This window comes from Megalobrama amblycephala, linkage group LG15 (assembly GCF_018812025.1).
Source record: "Megalobrama amblycephala isolate DHTTF-2021 linkage group LG15, ASM1881202v1, whole genome shotgun sequence".
In the NCBI taxonomy this organism is placed as follows: domain Eukaryota; kingdom Metazoa; phylum Chordata; class Actinopteri; order Cypriniformes; family Xenocyprididae; genus Megalobrama; species Megalobrama amblycephala.
In genome coordinates, this window is record NC_063058.1 from 5807717 (window position 1) to 5830788 (window position 23072).

Here is a 23072-nt window from a genome sequence, read left to right on the forward strand (position 1 = left end):
GTTCACCACCATGGCTCCTCCCTTCAGTGTCGCCGCCAATGTCCATCATCCTGGTTGGGGACTGGGCCTCCATCCGGCTCATCCTCCAGCTTCACCGCCCTCCTCCTGAACCCCCTCCGGCCCTCCCCTTTGGATATTCCTCTTCGGCGCGAGGACGCGCCTTGCCGGAGGGGGAAGTACTGTCACAGTCACCAGTTCCAGCACTACATTTCCCAGCATCCCTTCTGTCCTGCACCTGCACGTCATCATCATCACCCGCACCTGAAGTCACTCATCATGATTATCACTCATCTGGACTCCCTTTATAAACAGTCACCTTGCTCACTAGTGTTGTCCGTTATCTGTATCCAGTATTCCTGTATGTTCCATTGAATTGCCTAGTAAAGTCTTGCTCTTAACTTATATTCCTCGTTGTGAGTGTTCCTACGCAGCTACCTGTAATAGGAATGAAGCTTCATACTTAATTCTTTCATACAAATCGCACACTTTCATATGAATCACATCATATGAATTTGTGTGAACTTGCATATTCGTGAAATAGCTATGTTTTCTCATGACATTGGGTTCGCCTCATCCAATTTAGAATTTAGAGTAAGAAATACAAAGTTATGTTATAACTGGCACAGGCTGATAAAGAAAACTCAGTCTGCTTGCAGTCACATTGTTTTCTATAGGGCACAGCTGATTGATTCCTGCTGTATCAGTTGCCAATGAGCTCGCTGATCAACCTTTAAAATCAGCATTTGCTGTAGGAGGTGCAGCGTACTTTCAGAAACCCTCCACCTTCCCCAACTCCACCTGTATAGATCGACTACGGGTAAATTGTGTATGCTATATTGTACAGCAGCAGCATGTCTTGCTTGCTCACAGCAGTGTGTTGTGTATGTATTGGCAGTAGCAGGTCCTGTACTTGTTCTGCTGCAGCTGCAGCAGCAGCAGCACTAACCAACAACAGCAGCAATAACTGCAGCAGCAGTGTAGCAGATCTATTCCGCCAAGTCCAAACATCAACATTGTCATATCCATTACCATGCCAAGCACTCTGAGAGTTGTCATGACAGAACTATCCTTTTTAAAAGTGCAGACCTCATACAAACTGAATTAAGATAAACATTTAAAAGAAGAAAAAAAATAAAAATATATAAATATTGAAAGAGTCATAGCTTTCACTTTTACATTTTTTTTCAAATGAAGTGGAGTCTTGTTTTAAATTCAGTGAGGACTCTCCTGTCTGACAGTACAGCAGTGTGAAACTGCAGGCCTTTCTAGCTGTCAGAGCCCCACATTTCACTGCTGTTTGACAGGAGAAAGAGAGATAGACTGGTTGTTTGTGTGGAAAAAGACAGAAAGACTTTGTGCTAAAATACGGCCATTTTGTTCATGGGTAGATGTGCACATTATTTATTCAGATTATTATTATTATTATTCTATTATTCTGATCTAATTCTTTTACATCCTACTGGAAATGGAGGTATGGATGGATGTGAAATGTAGAAATAAAAGTGACACGTTCTATTAGGTGTCTCTTTAACTATTATGCACTTATAAACAAACAAACAAAAAAAATTGGAACAAAGCACTTATTGTGCTGATGTTGTAGTGCAAAACATGCTGCTGTTGAGGTGGGATATGGGTAAGGTTAGGGACAGGTTTAGTTGTATGGATAGGTTTAAGGGTGTAATTATAGATGTAATTACAGAAGTTAATTATATGCAGGTATTTTTTAATATAAGTACAATGTAAAAACAATAAGTGCATTGTATCAAATGTTAATGTTAATTGTATCAAATGTATTTAAATGTTAGAAAATAGTAGTTACAGACACTTAAAGGGTTGGTTCACACAAAAATGAAAATTCTGTCATTTATTACTCACCCTCATGCCGTTTCATATCCGTAAGACCTTTGTTAATCTTCGGAATACAATTTTTTTTGTTGAAATCCGATGGTTCAGTGAGGCCTCCATAGCCAGCAATGACATTTCCTCTCTCAAGATCCATTAATGTACTAAAAACATATTTAAATCAGTTCATGTGAGTGCAGTGGTTCAATATTAATATTATAAAGCAATGAGAATATTTTTGGAGCGCCAAAAAAAACTAAATAACAACTTGTAGTGATGGCCGATTTCAAAATACTGCTTCAGGAAGCTTTGGAGTGTTATGAATCAGTGTATCAAATCAGCGGTTCCGAGTGCCAAAGTCTTGTGATTTCAGCAGTTTGGCGGTTTGACACTGATTCATAACACTCCAAAGCTTCCTGAAGCAGTATTTTGAAATCGGCCATCACTACAAGTTGTTATTTAGTTTTTTTTGGCGCTCCAAAAATATTCTCATTGCTTTATAATATTAATATTGAACCACTGTACTCACATGAACTGATTTAAATGTGTTTTTAGTACATTAATGGATCTTGAGAGAGGAAATGTCATTGCTGGCTGTGGAGGCCTCACTGAGTCATCAGATTTCAACAAAAATATCTTAATTTGTGTTCCGAAGATTAACGAAGGTCTTACAGGTGTGGAACGACATGAGGGTGAGTAATAAATGACAGAATTTTCATTTCTGGGTGAACTAACCCTTTAATATAAAGTGTGACCCAAATTAGTACTATGGTTTTTGTTCAAGTCTCTAATATTGAGTATGTACAATAGCAATAGTATTATTTTACTAACAATCATAAATGTTTGACTCTGTCATAGTGATACTGAACAATAATATTGAATACTGAATAAAGGAACTTATGTGTGTTTGAGAGAGTAAAATCCCTTGTTTCCACTATCCTCCTGTGACTGCTCATCTGCCATTTAACTCACATTTCCTGTAGGGTCTGAATGTCTATCATAACATCAGGAGGCAGCACATAATGAGACACAGAAAGATGAGCACTTGAGTGGCATCATATAAGTTGTACAAACATGGAATTATCTTTGCCATTTTCTCACCTGAACTCCACTTATAATATTATTCAAGGTTCCTCTACCAAACACAGTCACAATAGCTGTTTTATGATTGAATTATGTTTCATGACAATTTTCCACCCTGAACTTTACAATCAGTCTTTCCAACTGCACCTTTAAAATGTGAATGTGGATGGTCATATGTTAATGAGCTCATGGTTTTGATATCATAATCATGAATATTCCAGAATGAGTAATTTCTAACAGTTTAATTTTAATAGATTCTCTAAATAGATGTTAATCTTTGGCACACAATACATCTATAATACTTCAAGCAAATAAAAAAGAAAATCATGTTTTTCATTTTCTGGCCCCTTTAAAATATTACATTGATTGCTAGGTACAGTAATATAGTTGTTCTGAGTTAACTGTGTTTTCATGTGTTATACAGAGTGATGAAGGACCTGAGGAAGACACTCGGAGCATCACAGCATCTTCAGTTATGGTATGTCAATTTCTCAACCCAGTCTCAATAGAAAAATGTACCTGTGGGAAAGTTTTCGCAAGTCGCAAAATACGTACCAATATGTAGGCTACATATCACTGCAGTTTCAATGTGAAATGTCCACTGAGTGGCACTAAAAGCGTTTTCATTTTTTTGCCTGAACAGACAAACGTAAATATGGTATGTTTTTGTAATGTTGGTCTTTATACGAATCACCGCAGTTCTGATTTGAAATTTGCGCTCCTTTGCGTTTAAAAATAACGTACCACCAACACTACACCTAAACCTACCCGATAGTGTTAACACAAGCAAATGTGACATAAAAAGCAACCGTAATCATGCCGTTTTAGCTTGTTTAGATCTCTCTTTGAGCTCTTTTACCATGACTCGCCGTTCACGTGATTCGTACCCAAGGCTTTCTCGCATCTCTGTATCAGGTGAGCTACCGAGCAAGCTTGTTATGTGAGGAAAACAACATATGGACCTGGTTAAGCAATGCAATGTCCAAAATATATTCATTTACAAATCATGCACTTTGGTAAAAAAGCTTTTTGAAGTCATAACATAATATTGTGCAAGGAGACGTGAAAACGAGTCTTTATTAATCCATAACCTGACCCCGTAATCGTAACTGTGTATGAAAACGATTAAAAGCAATTGCCGTTTTACTGCCTCTAGCGGTGCAGTGATATGTATGCATTGGTACATATTTTGGCGACTCACGAAAACGTTCCCACATGTACGTCTTTCCAATGCGACCAGGTTGCAATTTCTTCCATCTTTAATAATACAATATATATATATATGTGTGTGTGTGTGTGTGTACTGTATGTAAGTATGAATTCAGTCATGAAACTCTAGAAGGAAAATTTTGAAAATGTTTTCTGAACATTTGAAAAATCTGGTTCAGTGTTTGTTGTAAGCTGGTCATTGTTCCTCTGAAACCCTCTACCTCCTCCAGCTCCACCTGTCTCTGCTATTGGATATTTGTATGCTTATTTATTCAGCAGCAGCATATCTTAGTAAGTATTGGCAGTAGCAAGTCCAGCAGCAGCATTGTAGCAGATCTAGTCTGTCAACACCAAATACATAAACATTTATTTATTTGTTTGTTTGTTTGTTTTTCATTGACAGCCCCATGTATATTAATTCAATTAGCAGACACTTTTATCCAAAAACAACATACAAATGATGAACATTACAAACAGTATATATAAAGTCATCCAATGTGGTTGTTACATTGTACTGCATCATGCTATTTTTAAATAATTTTGCAGGGACTGCTATTGTCATAAATCGATATATCATACGACACAATGTTTGGGGGAGAGGTTTGAGCTCTATTTCAGGCATTTTTGTAAATTTCTCAAACCATTTCCTTGCAAAGTATACAAACAGTCTTCTCCCAGAATAGCATGCAGGCAGTTGAAGGACAGCCCCCTCAGTGAATGCTTGCATTTTTTAATTATCGTGGAGGTGACACCTCTTCCCTGAGCATCTCTCACCTGAGCTGTAAACAGGGCTGTGAACTTTGCCGTCAGTGGCGCGACCCTGAGTGTCATTGATGAAGGAAAAACCTCATTAATACACACTCAGCAAGAGACAACACAAACAGCCAACAGAGAAACCCTTAACATGCCCATATAGCTCATTTCTGATGTGTTTTTACAGCTCTTCAGAAAGACACTGTTTCATGTTATGACAATCATACAGAAATCATACAGTCAGGCATGTGTTATATTACTGATTGCCATACCGTTTCCACTTTTGTGATGTTATTGTGTTTTGGTTACAGAAAATATTGGAGTGTTTACACATTCATTGAATAGTAATCATGCAAATTCTGTCATCTTTTTACTCTCTCACTGTAAGAAAAAATTAAGTTAAAGTTTATTTCTGTGAATATTCTCTAACCCTAACCCAAAAACACAACACAATGTGTAGTTCAAAATATGGGTAAACACCTGTGGAAAACATCTCATGTTATGACTGTAACCATGGTTTCCTGAAAAAGGAACAAGACGCTGCGTGATTGCTCCTTAAATCATGTGTGTAATCAGTCCAATGGCATGGTGGGACATCAGCCTGTAGTGTGTGATGTTATGACCAGGAAGCTATAAAGTGCACCCGGACCAAACAATGTCAGCTTTTGATTGGCCAAAGCAAGTCAGCCAAAGCGGCTCCCTGATACCTGCAAAATATATACAATATAATTACCCTACTATATAAATGAAAGAGAATGCAAAAGCATTATTTTTATTTATTTTTTTTTCCCTCCCATGTCATATTTTTTTTCCATCACAGTATCCCTTCAGGGACTCTGTAGAATGTGTCATTTCCTTCCTGAACATAGTATTCGGCTTTTGGCACATCCCAAGTAGAAAAACTTTCACTTTCACTGCGAACTCCAAACATGAAGGGGCAACCAACAGGGCCTAAACGTCTCCTACTCTCTTTAGAGACATAATAGCCTGCAGAAAAACAGTTTTCAAAGTTAGAAATTTCTCTGCAACAGTTTCAGTGGGTTTAAAGAGAGCTGTCAACAGACCTTACAGAACAATGGCCAGACCCACAGTTTCCACAATTTCCCCTGCCTGAAACAGAAGGTCCCACCTGATGGGAATCTCCCACTGAGAACTGTAGAGGTCAGACATCAGGTATACTCGGGCAACAGAACATGGCTACTAACATTAGATGGACCCCGTCTCAGCAGAACCTCTCTAGAACTTCAGGGAGCAGAACAATCGGGGGACAGGCGGAAAGGTATACAGATGTCTGCACCATGGCAACCCTAGTGGAGCTGGATGCATGAGGGAGAACCAGAGTGGACAGTGGGTAGTTTCTTGAGGGAAGCATCTGTCATAAGCATCTTGCAATGACAAGGCACCCCCAACAGGGGACCCTGGGACAAGAACCAAGGCTTCTTCCACATCACCAATGTATGAAGGCACTTGTGCAGAACCTTGATCATGCGAAAAGAGTTGCCCCTCAGAGAAAATCCCTTGCTCCCGAGCTCAGATGAGAACCGAACTGAATACTGTAGTCTGCCGGAACCACTGAGACACATTTAGCAGAAGTTTCCACACTGCCAGATGGTCTACTAAAGGATACCTCTCTAGACTGGTCTCTGGTGTATTTTGAGTAGTCAGCTTGGTGCCCTGAAGTGGATGACCAGCAGGGAACAACCGAACTGGCTTCTCTAAAGCCCTCGGGGGCGAGTCTTCCAGTGCCGCAATGCCTTCGGGTGGACACTGAGACCTGAACTCGCTGGAAACCACCGCGCCCTGAAGAACAAGAGGTGGCGGGGTTGGTCCCCTGAGAGCACAGAGGAAAAGTGGGCAATGTATGATGATGTGTAAGTCACTTCCCTCCGGAGGGAACTGCCCTCAGAGGCCTGACACCACTGACATCAGGATCACTTAACCGAAGCCTTTTTGGAAATAATGACGTCAACAGATCTGCCCTACCCCTTAAAGGCTTCACCTGAGAGTCCCATCCCGACCCCTGTTCTATTTGCAGGGGGCTTAGGAGGCGACACTCTCTGTTTCTGCTGTGCCCTATACGAGGAGCTTATAGACAGCTGGGACTGCTTATGCCCAACAGCCCCTGAGGCCTGAACTCAGCGAAGGAGATACCTCTGAGATGCCGCAGCTTGCTTCTTTGCCTCCTGAAACCTCTCAATGACTGAGATGACTGAGTTTCAGAACAGTCCAGGAGAGGAAAGCTGATCTTTATCTTTCATCCCAGATAGATTTAACCAAATATGCCTCTCCACAGAGACAAATCTGTGGACCGGTGCAGGTTTTTAATAGCGTCTCGGCCCAGCCCTCACCGTCATCCAAATCTCTAAGCAGGTCAGCTGGTATATCTGCAAGATGGACATAGTATGCAAACATGTATCAGCCTGCTTCCATATACGCTTTACCCACCAAGGCCAAAGTTGTTCTGCAAAGTTGTTGGGGCCTTTAGGGATGATGCCGACTCAGGGGAGAGATTGCTCGCAAGCGTCTCTTCTACCGTAGGCATCACCCGATATCCATGTTCCTTCAAACCCATAATCGATAAGTAATTCAAAACATGGGTGTTGAAGACATGGATGGAAAATGGACTGGGCAGGCCTCACAAGCAGGGGAGTGAGGTGGTGGAAATGGATAACTGCAGCACTGGGACTTCACTTGGGGGTGGAAGAAACCGCTGAGCGTGCTTCCGACCCCTGAGAGAAGATCTAGTGGGTGAGGGCTGAGAAAAGGCAGAGCCCATCTCCAACTCCTCCTCTAGGTCAATCTGCGATCCCTACGATCTAAGCCACCACTCTCGGCAGAAGCTGGACCCAAACCGCGAGGACTGTGTGCCTGGGTGCGCTCCTCAAAGAGCACCTGGCAGGAGCAGAGCGTTCTTAGTGGTAACCACTCACAATGAGCAAAGTCAGCCTCCTTGTGAGCTGACCATGCATGCTCCACTCCCAAACAAACAACACATAAATTGCTGTTTGCTTGCCATTTCACTTTTTTTTTTAAATATATGCTTCCTACAGGAGTAACAACACCATATAGGAAATTTTAAACACAGAGTGCTTGCTGAAGTCACAGAAGCTGACATTGTTTGGCCTGGGTCTGGGTCCATAGGCTATGGGATGAAGTCCCACCATGCCACTGGACTGATTACACATGCTTCAAGAAGCAATCACGCAGAGGTGTTTCCATAGCATCACAACTTCCAAAACAGTGTAAGTTCCCTTGAAAGGGAATTAATACAGAATATTCCTTCATATTAAGACTGTACATTAGGCCATATTTTTATGGACTTAGTGTGATGTTGTGATTTCTTTCGTAGAATGCAAAAAGCGATGTTCAAAAGAATGTGAAAATAAAACTCAATCTTACATTGGCTTGGGCATGTCAAACTCCAAAAACCAAGCAAAAAAGCACTGTAAAAGTATAATAAAAATAGCCCATATGACTTGTGTGCTATATTATATATCTTCAGTGGTCACAGAAACTGACCAAATTCATCATTTGCTATTGGCATTGTATTTACTATTGGCAGGTATCAATTTTCCTTCATGCATTTGCACATATTATAACATCAAATTTGCCACTTTTATATTTTTAGTTTGTGTCTCAATTGATGTCAGTGGTCATTGATTCTTTCATGTCATCAATAATTGTGCGTACAATAATCGTAGAAGTCATAACTAAAATGCCAGGTGCTTTCAAGTCACTTTGGTTGGACCAATATGGTTCTTTTCTACAAACAATTTTTTTTAAATCTACTTATACAGAATGCTTTTTTGTTGTTGTTGCTTTTTTATGCTTTTATTCAATTTATGAAAGTGCTGTAAATTGAATTGCTATATCATAATTGTATAATACTATAATATTAGCTACTTGTATTGTAAATGGAAAAAAAAAAAACATTAAATTCAACAAATTTACTGTTTATTTTAGATCATGTTGGTTTGAAATGACGTGAAGGTGAGTAAAATATGACTGAATTTTCATTTTTAGTGAACTATTTGTTTAAAGTCTTTGCTGTTCACGCATACTCTAAGGAATGCGTACAGTGCATGTGATGTAAATTTCATCATCAACATTATATGTTTACTGTACTTGCGCAGTCACATTTTTCTAACCGTGGGTAGTGTGCTCAGCTCGCGCATATGCCTTGAATTTTTTTGCACTAATTAGTTGGTGCACAAGGTGGCAACACTGTCTGGGCCATTGTTTCACGGTCGAAACAGCAACGAAAGAGACAGAAGAACAACAACAAACTACTGGAGACTAAACAACAATAGACGCCTGCGATGACTAGCACTTTTGTGAGGGGTTCAAAGATGCATGCAAATTTAGTTTAAAATGGTGCAAAGACATTTTTATTGGTCACAACAGTGCAGAGAGTCAACTGCTTGACTCTCAAGCTATCAAATGGACTTTGAAAGGCTATGCATTACATATTATCCACACACTATGCATTTATATCAAAACGGAAGTATACTTTGGGCTTGAGTTAACTGGCAAATCTCTGTCTTCAGGCTTTCATCGTCAGGCAATACAGAAAATCAAATACAGAGCATTTACGATTTATGGCCATGAATTTTGAGACCACATAATAAACTACACCATAAACTTGCTGCTGGGAGCATTTCTTTCAAAAATGGATGTCAGAAGGCAACAGAGCCATAAACAACCAGAGACATTAATTTCAAAATAAACGAGGGGAGTTTGTTTCTTGTAAACTTTCATTTTAACTTTGCTGTAAACTTTATTGGCCGGGTACCAACTGGCCTGCCAATTACTGCTCCTTTCTCTTGTTAATTTTATGTTGGGGTGATAAATTCTCAGCAGGGCTCAAGTCCTGACCTCAACCTTACCTAGTTCGTTCATGAAGAAAACCACCTAAGTACACCCTGTTTGAGCCAGCAGATTGTTGAAGACATTTCAAAATACGTCACAGAGAACCAATTTATTCATGTGGTTTTACTTTTTTTAGTGGTACAGTTAGTCCCAAGCTAAGCTTCTTTTTTGAATATGTAAGAATTAAGGCAATGTTGGCAAAAAATAGCTAGTTTCTAGCCTTCTAGTTTAGCTAAACTAATCAGTAGCTGACCCACATAACTTAGTGTATGTAGCATAAGCTACAGCATGTTTCTCCTCCATCCCTGGTGTCCATACAAAGGGCACAAAACTTGCTGATATGGTATCTGCTCTCCCAGCGAGCGGGACACTGACCTAGCTGTCTCATTCTGTCAATGCTAACAGAGTGAGCGTCCCAGCTCAGCCATTTCCATGTTAGCATTCACTGTCTGAACAGGCACCTTCAGTGAGACCACGCTGAGATGAGTTCACCAGGCCGTTGGGTTTGGTGTGCCAACACGGCACTTCCCATGTTCAAGAGTAGACCTGACTCACCTCCAGCTCACTCGTGATTTAGCATATTGTTATTGTTAGCAGAAAATATAGCATTTTTTTAAACAACCCACATATAGGTGAACAAAATAATTTGCATTTCAGGCAGAACATGCAAAATTTGTTGAATGGCTTTGCTCTAGTCTTGATGTCAAATCATAAACATGTGCACAAGACGTGCGTTATAAATAATGTAGGGTTTTGTTGACCCCATTAATGACCGTTACTCTGAGGGGGAAAAAATACTATTTAAGAGATTGAAGTTTTCTGCTGGTTCATGTTACCAGTTAAAACATTTTTTTTTTGACATTAGTGAAAAATGTTGCTTTGGAAATTTACGGTTGTTAAGGCCTGATATGCTTCAAACAAAATCAAAGAACGAACTGGTGTGACATCATTTCAAACAAAATCAGGCCAAAATGAAGTTCGTTTCGCATTTGTTACAAGAGTTCGAGACAGCTTGCCAAAGCAAACATTCCGGAAAAGTTTGCTCCGACTGATAAATGCCTTTGACCTTTGGTCCGTGGCTATGACGTAATAGGTAGGTGTGGCGCTGAGGCTCCGCCTTCTTTGACTTTTCTTTTGAATTTTCACCGGTTCACTTCTTCTGTTCAATCCGTCGGGGTCAGACGTCTGCCAATAAAAATATGAAAACACCGGAGAGTTGCTATATAGTAGAAAATTATACTGTAATTCTAATTAATGATTTATAACGTAAAGCCGATGCTTTAAAGCAATACATTGTATCAAGTGGTATATAAATAAACATGACATGACTTTACTTGACAGGAGTGCCACAATGCAGAGCTCGTGCAAACAAATCCACATCTCTATGATCAGATACTTTCTTAACTACTGTTTTTTTTACCATTGGCATTGTTGTGCATTTATTTTATTGAAAAGAATGTGCACAGCACCTATTTACATATTCATCTCTCATCAGTGTGGATGGCGTCTGGGTGTTTGCTAACATTACATCACTTTTTAGGTATTTCAAACATGTTTTTACTCCTAGCGAAGAACAAAAAAGAGTTTTTCTGTGAGTATATCAGGGCCTTTATGGTCATTCTGTAAAATGCAACATGATCTCATGTGAATATGTGTGTATTTTTATGTAAAGTGGCGATCTTTATCTTCATTCTCAGCAGCGACCATCCCAGTCAAAGCCAGCACTCATTATGATTCAAATTTGAAAGTTGCGCCCTCGAGAACCTTTTCGACAAGGTTTACCGCACTGATATTGAGCGCTCATTGGTTCTCACCTGCTTTGTCACAGATTGCGACATGCCATGTTTCAGTGGATTGACATTTGAAAATGAGTGTCACGCCTTCAGGAAGAGAAGCCGGATTCATATTTTCATGGATTAATAACTTAAATTTTGCACTGTACCCTATAAAAACGATTAACGCCAGAGAGGACTGCGACTGGAACTCATCATCATTTGAACTACTTTTGGTACCACTTTTGACATTTTTGCAATAAATAAATTATTGTGAATACACTTGCATGTCTGTTATTCTTTTATTTATAACAGTATGTAGTTTTAAGAAATGGTTATGTGTAGGTTTAGGGGTAGGTGTAGGATTAGTGGATCAAAATATCATTTTAATGTTATATTTTTACTAAAATTGTCATTTTCCTACACATATTTCTGTCTATTATGTTTTATTCTTTCAACATTCTGTATACAATGGGTATTTTTAGGTTTGGGATGAGGTTTGGGGATCTTATCTACAAAACGATATAATGGAAATTATACATATATCGTTATGACATGAAAGATTCATAAATATTCGTAAAAATCTTTTTTTTTTTCAGTGAAAAAATGTAAGTATTTTTACATTTTAGTGCTATAAATACGTCAATATTGTACGTTTCAACACGTTTCCAAATGTACAAAAATTTACGTTTTGTGTCTTTGAAAGTTACGTATTTATACCTACGTATTAACAATGAGACCAGGCTGAAAATGGTTGTCCTTTTCATTTTGACATGGTGATTTTGTTTTTCTGCAAGATTTTAAACATTTAAATGTTTAAAGCTTTCTTGTAGCTCAAACAGAGCATAGCACTAGCAACGCCAAGGTCAGGGGTTCAATTCTCAGGGAAAGCAAGAACTGATAAAATATATACCTTGAATGCAGTGTAAGTTGGATAAAATCACCGGCCAAATACATTTACAAGTGTAAAGATCATGGACTAAGGTTTTTATTAGCAAGACAAGTATATAATGATATTTCCAGAATGATCTAATTTTCAATTATCAAATGTTTACTATAAAAAATCATAGTAACAGGGTTGACATTTTAAGATTGTTCCCTATTGACAAATATAACAAAAGATTAAGGCCTGGTTGCACACACAGGGCTTAGATTAAGCCAGCAGTAGGTCTTAGTTCAATTACGACATTTAAATAGGTTTTATAAACATGCCTTAGAAAACAAAATTACATTACTGGTATGCATCTTGAGATAAAACAATGGCACTGACATATCTTAAGATATATCAGTGCAAGTTGTTTTCAATTAAAACAGCGCCTTGTCTATGGATCCTGGGCTAAGTTTTTAAGTTAAATTAATCAAAAAAGGAGAGTTTTTCTTGTACATGAATTCACTTCTTAAAACGATAAAAAATGGCCAAAATTGTTAGTGAATTCCCCTTTTCATATTGTAGAGTGGATACTATGGCATATTATAAGCACATTAATGGCATACTTTGTTGCATTTAATGGCTGTTTTAAAGGTGTTCAGATGGTTTTCCAATAATAATGGCCTCTTAGAGACTTAAGGCATGTAAACCTGAACAAGTTGTTGAAGAAAACAACTAAATAAACACCTGGGGCGGGAAAACGGAGCTCTGACATCTGATCTGTCTGAGAGCGAGACTCCAAATCCTTTCATGTGTCCGCGAGGGCTGAGGTAAGACAGGCAGTCTTGGAGAGATATCTCGCAATGTCCATCACTGCAGCAGTTTGTCTTCATCAATCATCTCGCTGTTTGTTGACCATAGCAACAGGATGTCACGGTTATTTTTATAGATCTTGTTATTGGGGTCTGCCCTCTCACAGCAGGAATTTCCTCAGCACAAGGCATCATGGGATGTGGATCTGAGGGTGCTTGTGACGTATTTGCCGGGACCTTCTTTGTTCTTCTCATTTGAGTTTCCAGCAGTTATTACATCATGCTCAAATAAGTAAGTCATAACATTTTGAGAATGTTAATTGATCCTTTGATGCCCAGCAATGCTTTAGTGCACAACATTTTGATGTCACACTTTAGATTGTGGCGTATCTGGTTGCTTTCTAATGAGTCTTTAATTAGCAGCTTATGTTATCTGGCATTGGGTGTTGCTAGCAAACGGATGAATGGAGCTCACGTCAGTGTTTTCTCGTCTGGAGACGCAGCTGAAGTTTAAGAGTCAAGGTCACGCAGACCCCTCGCCTTCATCTGTCAGCCTCTTTTGATCTGCAGACGCTTTCCTCCGTCTTTCTGCACGCTCTGCCTTTAACACAGGGTCAGAGGTCACAGTGGGGCAAGGCCGCAGGATTCTGGCCTCTGCCAAAAACCTTCTTTTCCTCTGCTAGTTTTGTTTGTTTGTAATATCACCCCGTGAATTATTTGTTTTGGGTTTTTTTTTTTCAGGGTTTGGATGTATGTTCCTTTAGCTTTTATCACATACATATGTCAATATCCACGCTCTGCCCCTCGCTTTAATCGGCAGCCCCTCAGTTGCCATGTTGAATTAATGTTTTGAACAGAAATGCAATAATGTCAGGACCTTCACGGCGGGGGTTTCAATTTGTCATATCATAAACAGGTGCTAAACAGGAGGATTAGTGGTGTTGAGATCCACGGTCTTCCCTCGGATCCTGTTATCTGGGTATTGGATCCCTGACGCGTTCCGTCAGATTGAACAACGGGGCCCTTGTGCTGGCCACGGGCGGCAGCAGGGCCCCAGACATGGTCACAGGTCATTGATCAGTGTGACAAGAAACCCTGTCTGGTTCTGTTTAGAGGGAGGCTGCCTGGAACCGACCTTAGATTAGAAATGAAGAGAGGTCAAAACTAGAAGGAGCTGAAGGCAGTATTATAACTGACTTTCATAGTGCAGGAATGGAACATTAGTGTACTGCTTATTGCATATTGCAGAGTATGTACGGTATGCTACTGTTTTTAAAGATATATTTAGGAACTTAACAATTCATCCCCTTTGTATGTCATTTTTTAGTACAAAGAGTCTGAGAAGTGTATTATTCACTCTTAAAAATACTGCTAAAATACACTTTTGGAAGAAATGGTTCTATATGGGCCATTCTACAGAATTGGTTCAAAGTCAGAGTTGGAAACTGAAAACAAAATGTCTTTTTCCACAAATTTTGTATGTATGCACATTGGATTATATCCAAGGTACACATTTCTAGTAATTGTGCAGTTAATTCTCATATCGTATTTTCAGAAAGTTTGGGAATATTTTTCCTCTCCCCAAATGTGTCACTACCGAAACACAATAATAAATCATTCAATAGGAAGGGTTACATTGACCTATTAAGATTTTGTTTATATCTACCTTGTATATACAATAACAATTACAATTTTAACAATATTTTAAGTGTAATTTATGAGATTTGTTGTATTTTGAATCTAGTTTTTCATTCATGAATCTTTTGTAAAAGGCATAAAGGTTATTATACTGATTTCAAAGTTAAGGATTCATTAGTTTGAATATACATTGAACCAAACACTATAATAACATCTTAGTTGATAATTCAATATACTTTATTTTTGACAAAACATCCCATGTTTCGGTCGTGGCAATATATGTTGGTATTGACCACATCACATTACAGAATTTTAACTTACATACTAAAACACTAATAAAACATATTAAAATATTAATGATTTGCATAACTACTAAAATTTTGTTTATTTCCCCCAAATAAATGATTATGTGTTCTCTTTTGTCACTAGCAAAACAATGATGACGTTTCGGTCATGACTGTTTCGGTAGTGACAATTTTAGATACTTTGAGTGTAGCTGTTCTGAACTGTTGTACACACATAAAAAATACATTTTATCGAATAAAAGCAATTATGTCACAACTGAAACTTCACCACTTGTTTCAGTCGTGACTGTTTCGGTCATGACTGTTTTGGTAGTGACGATTTTAGATACTTTTGAGCCTCGCTCAAAGATGCTAATCTGCACATGGTTAGCCAGCACAGTTCCGAACAGTTGTACATACATAAAAACTAAATTTTATCGAATAACACTCAAAAAACAATTATGTCACAACCGAAACTTCACCACTTGTTTCGGTCGTGACTGTTTTGGTAGTGACAATTTTAGATACTTTTGAGCCTAGCTCAAAGATGCTAATCAGCACATGGTTAGCTAGTACAGTTCTGAACAGTTGTACACACACAAAAACAAAATTTTATGGAATAACACCCAAAAAAGTTTGCTTAATGGCAGAAAAAAAGGTGCTTGGTAGTGATGTTCCTTAAAGTTACACACAAATTTTCAGATTTTGAACACATTTAACTCAAAATGATGAACCTATCTACTATGAAAGAGAGGCTATGAGAGAGAGGGACACAGGAATATTTCCTGATCAAAAATGTCTCAGCCAATGGACGAAAACATAGTGACATGAAAAATGCGGGAGATTTTTTTTCTTTTTTACATAAGGTTTCATGATTGAAAAATAAAATATAAAATAAATGTTATTTTAACTTCACTTTTAAAAAAAATCAAAAATATATTTTAAAGACAAAAATGGAAAAAAAAAAATGCAAAAAATGGAAAAAAATCATTTTCACAAGTTGAAACTTAGGGGTTATGGTTTGGGACAGCCACCTTGAAAGTAACCAATGAATGATGATTTTATATATATTAAGCTTACTGATATATTACATATTATTGTGGGAGTCAATAGATAATAGAAGGATCTTAGTCAACATTTAAAATTTGAATGCTTTTTAAATGTGTTGTTTTTTTTTGTTTGTTTGTTTTTTTTTTGTTTTTTTTTCGGTTGTGGGACAGCACCAATTCTGTAGAATGGCCCACATAGAACCTTAAAGGATTCCGTCAGGCACTATAGAAACCTTTAGTCGTTCAGATCATTGGGTCTTTTTATGGATTTAGTTTTAATTCATTTAAATTTTAATAAAATTTTATGAATTGAACAGCTCATAACTGAAACCCATTATACATGAAAGCATTATGCAAACATTTAAGACATTTATCCTTATATAGAACATTTTTGGCATAAAAGTGTTCTTTAAAATAGAGTATAGAACCTTATTGAACCTTTTTTCTAAGAGTGTAGAATGCATTGAATGGTAATAGTATGAGTAGAATAACATTTTGCACTTACCCATGATGTAAGTGTGAACAGTCTATTTTTTTATGTTTAACAGAAGAAGTAACACAAGAAGTGGACTGCATGTATTGTGTGTGTTGTGTTCTACAGGTGAACTCCTTTTTGTCTTGTTTCCATGTCTTGTTTGTAGTCACTGTTTAATCGGGTACAGATGGAGCCCATTGAGAGGGAGTGGCTGCGGTGTGCGGCGCTTGGAAGCGCTACGACACTGTACCTGCTTCTGCAACAGGAACCCACGCTCGTCTCCAAAAAGGTGAGAATTCACCATTGCGTTTTACTTGTAAAAATGCATATGTTTCCATAATGTAATTAAAAATCATGATTTAACATTCTGTATATGGTGCCAGTACTACCATTTCTTGATTACCAGTAATTTGTGTAGCAACTGGAGGGTTGCAGCGGTTGTGTTTCCTCTATTGTAAGGGTCAAGCTAATTAGGATGAGGATTACGTTACTGCACAGAATCAGAGAGTGTCTCTTTTGAAGATTTAGGGCAGGATGAAAAGACTCAGACAGGAACGGATTGTTGTTTGACCAGGAGCATTTTGCTGCCTGATAGTGTTATGGGAACAGAGTGGGTCATCTTTAAAGGTGAAGAGAAAAGAAAATAAAACACACTGACGACTTCCAGATATTGTTTGTCCCCTGGATACAAGCGCAGCCTGTATTGGCTTAACTTCAGAAGCCTTTGGCCCCAAGGCTGTGTATTCTGCCACTTACACACACTTCCGAAACAAGGGAGATTGCTGGACACAGAAAACGGAGAAGAGGAAGGTGGTAGACTTGTGTCTGGTTGTAAATCATCACATATGTGCCTGGCAGCAGCAGCGGGTCGCGGCTCTACGGGAGGGAGGCCCAAAGCAGCAGCTCTTATTAAATTTCCATGAAGTTTAGTGAATTTACGCGGTGGAGAGGATGACAGGGAACGGCTGGCGCTGCTGGATGCTTGCAGAGTTGCTGTAGAGCAACTGACAAGAACACTTACCACCTCTGAAGCTACTGCTAATGCTAATAGATTCTTATTTTACTTTTATAGGGAAACATTAATTACTTTGAAACAGTTACTCTTGAACTTTTAAGAACTAAAAAAAAAAAGAAATGTATTGTTACTGCCGGTTACTTACCCTGAGTCTATCTCTAAAGAGCTGTTATTTCAACTCTGTTAGAATAAGTTTAGCATTTATTTACTTGAATAGAGAATTGAATAAATTCTGGTAGTAAAATAAAATATAATATAAATATTAATATAATTAATTTCAAAAGACATTTTGTGTCAACCCCGTTATTCTTAAAATGTTCAGAGTTGAAGATCAGTGCAAAAATATCTAGCTAACAAATATCATTGCTCCATGCCACATTACAATCAATAATCTTGTCCTTAGCGCCAAGAACATTGTTTTTAATAAACCACTGTTTTTGTTTTTTCATAACAGAGTTGACTATTGAGTATTGAGGATAAATTTTGAGCTTGACAAGGCCAATATAAGTGTATAATGAACAGTGTTGGGCTTTACTTAGTTACTTTTTATGGAAAATAATGTGTTACGTTACTTTTGTGTTACTTTTTCTTACCTGGGATGGGCTTGCTTTACATTTTTGGCAACTGTACAGGCTCTTTCACACCAAAATTGATATGAATAAGCCTCAGGCTGAAAGAAATGTATATTTACTCCTGTACAGTAGAGGGCGCAGCTCAAACAAACCTGTCAGCTCAATAAATGGGGAAAAAAAAGTAACTTGCATTACTTATTTGAAAAAACTGCACAACTTTTTGTTGTCAATTTAAAAACAATGCATTACTTTACTAGTTACTTGAAAAAAGTAATCTGATTACATAACTCAAGTTACCTGTAATGTGTACTTCCAACACTACTAAATATGCTCAAAATGTAAATATGCTATATTTCAAATACTTATTATTAAGGTTATAAATGAACCACATAATGGTCATAATCATGATTTGCAATAATAAAGAGAAACACTGCTTTTTCTGGAAAATAAAATACAAACCCGATTCCAAAAAAGTTGGGACACTGTACAAATTGTGAATAAAAAAGGAATGCAATAATTTACAAATCTCATAAACTTATATTTTATTCACAATAGAATATAGATAACATATCAAATGTTGAAAGTGAGACATTTTGAAATGTCATGCCAAATATTGGCTCATTTTGGATTTCATGAGAGCTACACATTCCAAAAAAGTTGGGACAGGTAGCAAATAGAGGCCAGAAAAGTTAAATGTACATATAAGGAACAGCTGGAGGACCAATCTGCAACTTATTAGGTCAATTGGCAACGTGATTGGGTATAAAAAGAGCCTCTCAGAGTGGCAGTGTCTCTCAGAAGTCAAGATGGGCAGAGGATCACCAATTCCCCCAATGCTGCGGCGAAAAATAGTGGAGCAATATCAGAAAGGAGTTTCTCAGAGAAAAATTGCAAAGAGTTTGAAGTTATCATCATCTACAGTGCATAATATCATCCAAAGATTCAGAGAATCTGGAACAATCTCTGTGTGTAAGGCTCAAGGCCGGAAAACCATACTGGATGCCCGTGATTTTCGGGCCCTTAGACGGCACTGCATCACATACAGGAATGCTACTGTAATGGAAATCACAACATGGCTCAGGAATACTTCCAGAAAACATTGTCAGTGTACACAATCCACCGTGCCATTCGCCGTTGCCGGCTAAAACTCTATAGGTCAAAAAAGAAGCCATATCTAAACACGATCCGGAAGCGCAGGCGTTTTCTCTGGGCCAAGGCTCATTTAAAATGGACTGTGGCAAAGTGGAAAACTGTTCTGTGGTCAGACGAATCAAAATTTGAAGTTCTTTTTGGAAAACTGGGACGCCATGTCATCCGGACTAAAGAGGACAAGGACAACCCAAGATTTTATCAGTGCTCAGTTCAGAAGCCTGCATCTCTGATGGTATGGGGTTGCATGAGTGCATGTGGCATGGGCAGCTTACACATCTGGAAAGGCACCATCAATGCTGAAAGGTATATCCAAGTTCTAGAACAACATATGCTCCCATCCAGAAGTCGTCTCTTTCAGGGAAGACCTTATATTTTCCAACATGACAATGCCAGACCACATACTGCATCAATTACAACATCATGGCTGCGTAGAAGAAGGATCCGGGTACTGAAATGGCCTGCCTGTAGTCCAGATCTTTCACCCATAGAAAACATTTGGCGCATCATAAAGAGGAAGATGCGACAAAGAAGACCTAAGACAGTTGAGCAACTAGAAGCCTGTATTAGACAAGAATGGGACAACATTCCTATTCCTAAACTTGAGCAGCTTGTCTCCTCAGTCCCCAGACATTTGAAGACTATTATGAAAAGAAGAGGGGATGCCACACAGTGGTAAACATGGCCTTGTCCCAACTTTTTTGAGATGTGTTGATGCCATGAAATTTAAAATCAACTTATTTTTCCCTTAAAATGATAAATTTTCTCAGTTTAAACATTTGATATGTCATCTATGTTGTATTCTGAATAAAATATTAAAAAATTTGAAAGTTCCACATCATTTTTATTCACAATTTGTACAGTGTCCCAACTTTTTTGGAATCGGGTTTGTACATTAAGTGTTTTAGAAAGAACAAAATTTTGGTAAAACTCAACTCTGTAGCTACTGCTAATGCTTATATCAACTTATTTTAGTCTAAATTTACTGGATGCCAGATATTTATGGGTCATTCTCAAAAAGCTAAAGTCTAACTTAAAAGAAATATTTCATTTAAACACTGTTACAGTCATTTTGGCAATTATATACTTATAATTTGAATAGATTCAATTTGAATAGGGTAAATTCTGTGTGCCTGTAATAAATAATTTAAAAATAAAATATAATTGACAATAAAATGAAAGGCACATTTCACATTACCCACTAAACAGAGTTAAATCTATTAATACTAGTTTAGTAGCATGTTACTTATATCCGTAGTAAATCATGGCCCACAAATGACATTGTTTTCTGCAAATGTCCCTCTTAAAAAAAGCTGTTTAAAATTGTTTTTAAAACATAGTTACCATTTACGTTTTTTCTCAAGATATCAACAAAAACCTAAACTTTGTTTATTGTTCTTTCCACAGGTTTTCAAAGTCAAACGGATTTCACAATCTTTAGTTGCATCTACCATATCTCTTAGTTAGGTTGGATGTGGTCCAGTGGGATTCTGTTTCAGTTTAGTGCAAGTTTGTGGACCTGCTCCCACCTGAGAGGACACTTTAAATCATGTGTCCAGGAGCATGCTAGCGCTGATAACAGCAAAATGTTCTTTTGTGTAAGTGATGCTAACTTCGACAACAACAGGACATTTCCAAAGAGCACGCAAGGTTTTCTTCTGTACCCAACAATACATTTTTCAAACAAGGAACCAGTTCAAATGCATCTTCATTGTCTTTAAAGATAAGATGGGACATTCTCATCAGATCAGACTTCAGATGTGGCAGTCAAAGATGGACATTTTCAGTGGACCTTTTTGCTCATCCAGTCCCCCCAGGTCAACAGTAATGGCCAATGCTCTTAACCAGGATCAGATAAAAGCGATAGTGTTGATGGGATAGACAGCATCTTACGCGGCCATCACGATTGAGAGACAAAAACTCATAGGAAAGGTTAATCTCAGGCCCTTATCAATCAATTACATTTGGCTTTGTGGAATTAATGGCATGGCTAGAATTGCTTGGCGGAATTGAAAAGGGTTTGTGGGCTGAACTTGGCATTGGCGTCTCTAGGGGAAATGAAGCTCTTTGTGTTTGAAGCATCACAGCCAAATGGTTCAAACCCCTCTTATAGACGCAGATACAGAGCAAGATAACAGCTTTTCAAATTAATTAGTGCCTCCTCGTTCCCAATCAAATGGTTACCTTGAGTCCCTCATGAATCAGGAAATGCCGCTCCATTGAATTGCAATGTGTGACTTTGTGCGGTACATCCTTTGACCATGTTTGATTTAATGCACCCGCAATATCTGCAATCTCATTACATTCATTTCCTACTTCTTTTCACGTCTGCAGGACTTTGTCACTGTAAGTACATGACTCTACCCATACCCCTTCATCCCCTTCGCTTTTACTTCACGCCACTAGAAAGAAGTCATGCAAACCCATTCACCTGCTTATCCCTCTTTACATTTCATTTTTAGTTTTACTATATCCATCTGTTGTCCATAATTATGCTCAAGTGTTCAGGAAGATCATCGTTATGTGAGGCTGATAGAAAAATAGCAAAACTTCCAACTTAACTACAAATTCCAGTAGTGTGACAGTAATTGTTTTCGAAACAGAGTAGCTCTTCCAGTAAAAAATAGTGGGGTAACATGGCTAAATAGTATTGGGAATGCAATTTTACAGCCAGGTGAATGCTTAAAGCCTAAAATTCCCACCCACATATTTATAATTTTCAGGTCTAATTAATTTCACTTAAATTGTCAAACTGGGGTTTGTTTCCCATACAAAGACCTAACTCATTGCTTAACTACCATAGTACGATGCATTGTTGAAGAAATCATCTAGCTAGTCACAGCTGTTTCCCGAAACCACATTGTCGCAAATTTGTCATTAAACCACATTGGTTACTGATGTCATGCAGGTGGTGGAGTAGTAACTTTTTTAATGAATCTGTCTGAGATCGAATTAACTTAACTTAAGGACTAATTCTCATTTTTCAAATAATGAGAAAGCTTGTTCTTATGTACAAGAGCATGTACGCATATGCGTACTATGCTTTAAATCTCTTGACAAACTAAATGCCGTAAATTACATTTGTACATATTTGAAATAGAAGATATAGATTGTACTGAATGTCAGCTTGCTTATTTATTAAAGATTTATTAAAGGGTTAGTTCACCCAAAAATGAAAATTCTGTCATTAATTAGTCACCCTCATATCGTTCCACACCCGTAAGTCCTTCGTTCATCTTCAGAACACAAATTTTAAGTCCAAACTTTAAGTCCACATGTCATGCAAACAAGAAATGATGCTTCTAATCACAAGTCGAGAGCTGTCATTCCAACCAGTCTTTGGGGTAATGCATTACAAGTAACTTGAGTTACATATTTAGTTACTTTTTCAAGTAACTAGTAAAGTAATGCATTACTTTTTGAATTTACAACAAAATATCTGTTACTTTTTCAAATAAGTAATGCAAGTTACTTTTTCATATTTATTGACTGACAGCTCTCTTGTCCCCATGTTAAGAGAAATCAAGAGTAAGTGCAGAGGTGTTGTGTGCGCTGTGTGAACATGATGGCTATCATAGTTCTAGACTAAATGTGAACAGTCATTTACTCATCTCACTTGCACGAAAACATTCAGTAAACATTCATATTTCTCAAAATTAATGAACAGTGAAATGCAATATCA

The 23072-nt window shown here is 37.9% G+C and overlaps 1 protein-coding gene across 2 annotated transcripts in view; it reads left to right on the plus strand.

Moving 5' to 3' along the window:
- The window catches only part of LOC125247832 (protein HOS4), a 109151-nt gene that overhangs the window by 42068 nt on the left and 44011 nt on the right, over positions 1-23072 (plus strand). Inside the window, exons 5-7 of one of the 2 annotated variants that reach the window (XM_048159338.1) lie at positions 3350-3403; positions 16821-16943; positions 20901-20903. In XM_048159338.1, the coding sequence (XP_048015295.1) occupies positions 3350-3403; positions 16821-16943; positions 20901-20903 (180 nt within the window). The remainder of the gene's footprint in view (positions 1-3349; positions 3404-16820; positions 16944-20900; positions 20904-23072) is intronic. The other variant, XM_048159339.1, reaches the window with a different exon arrangement.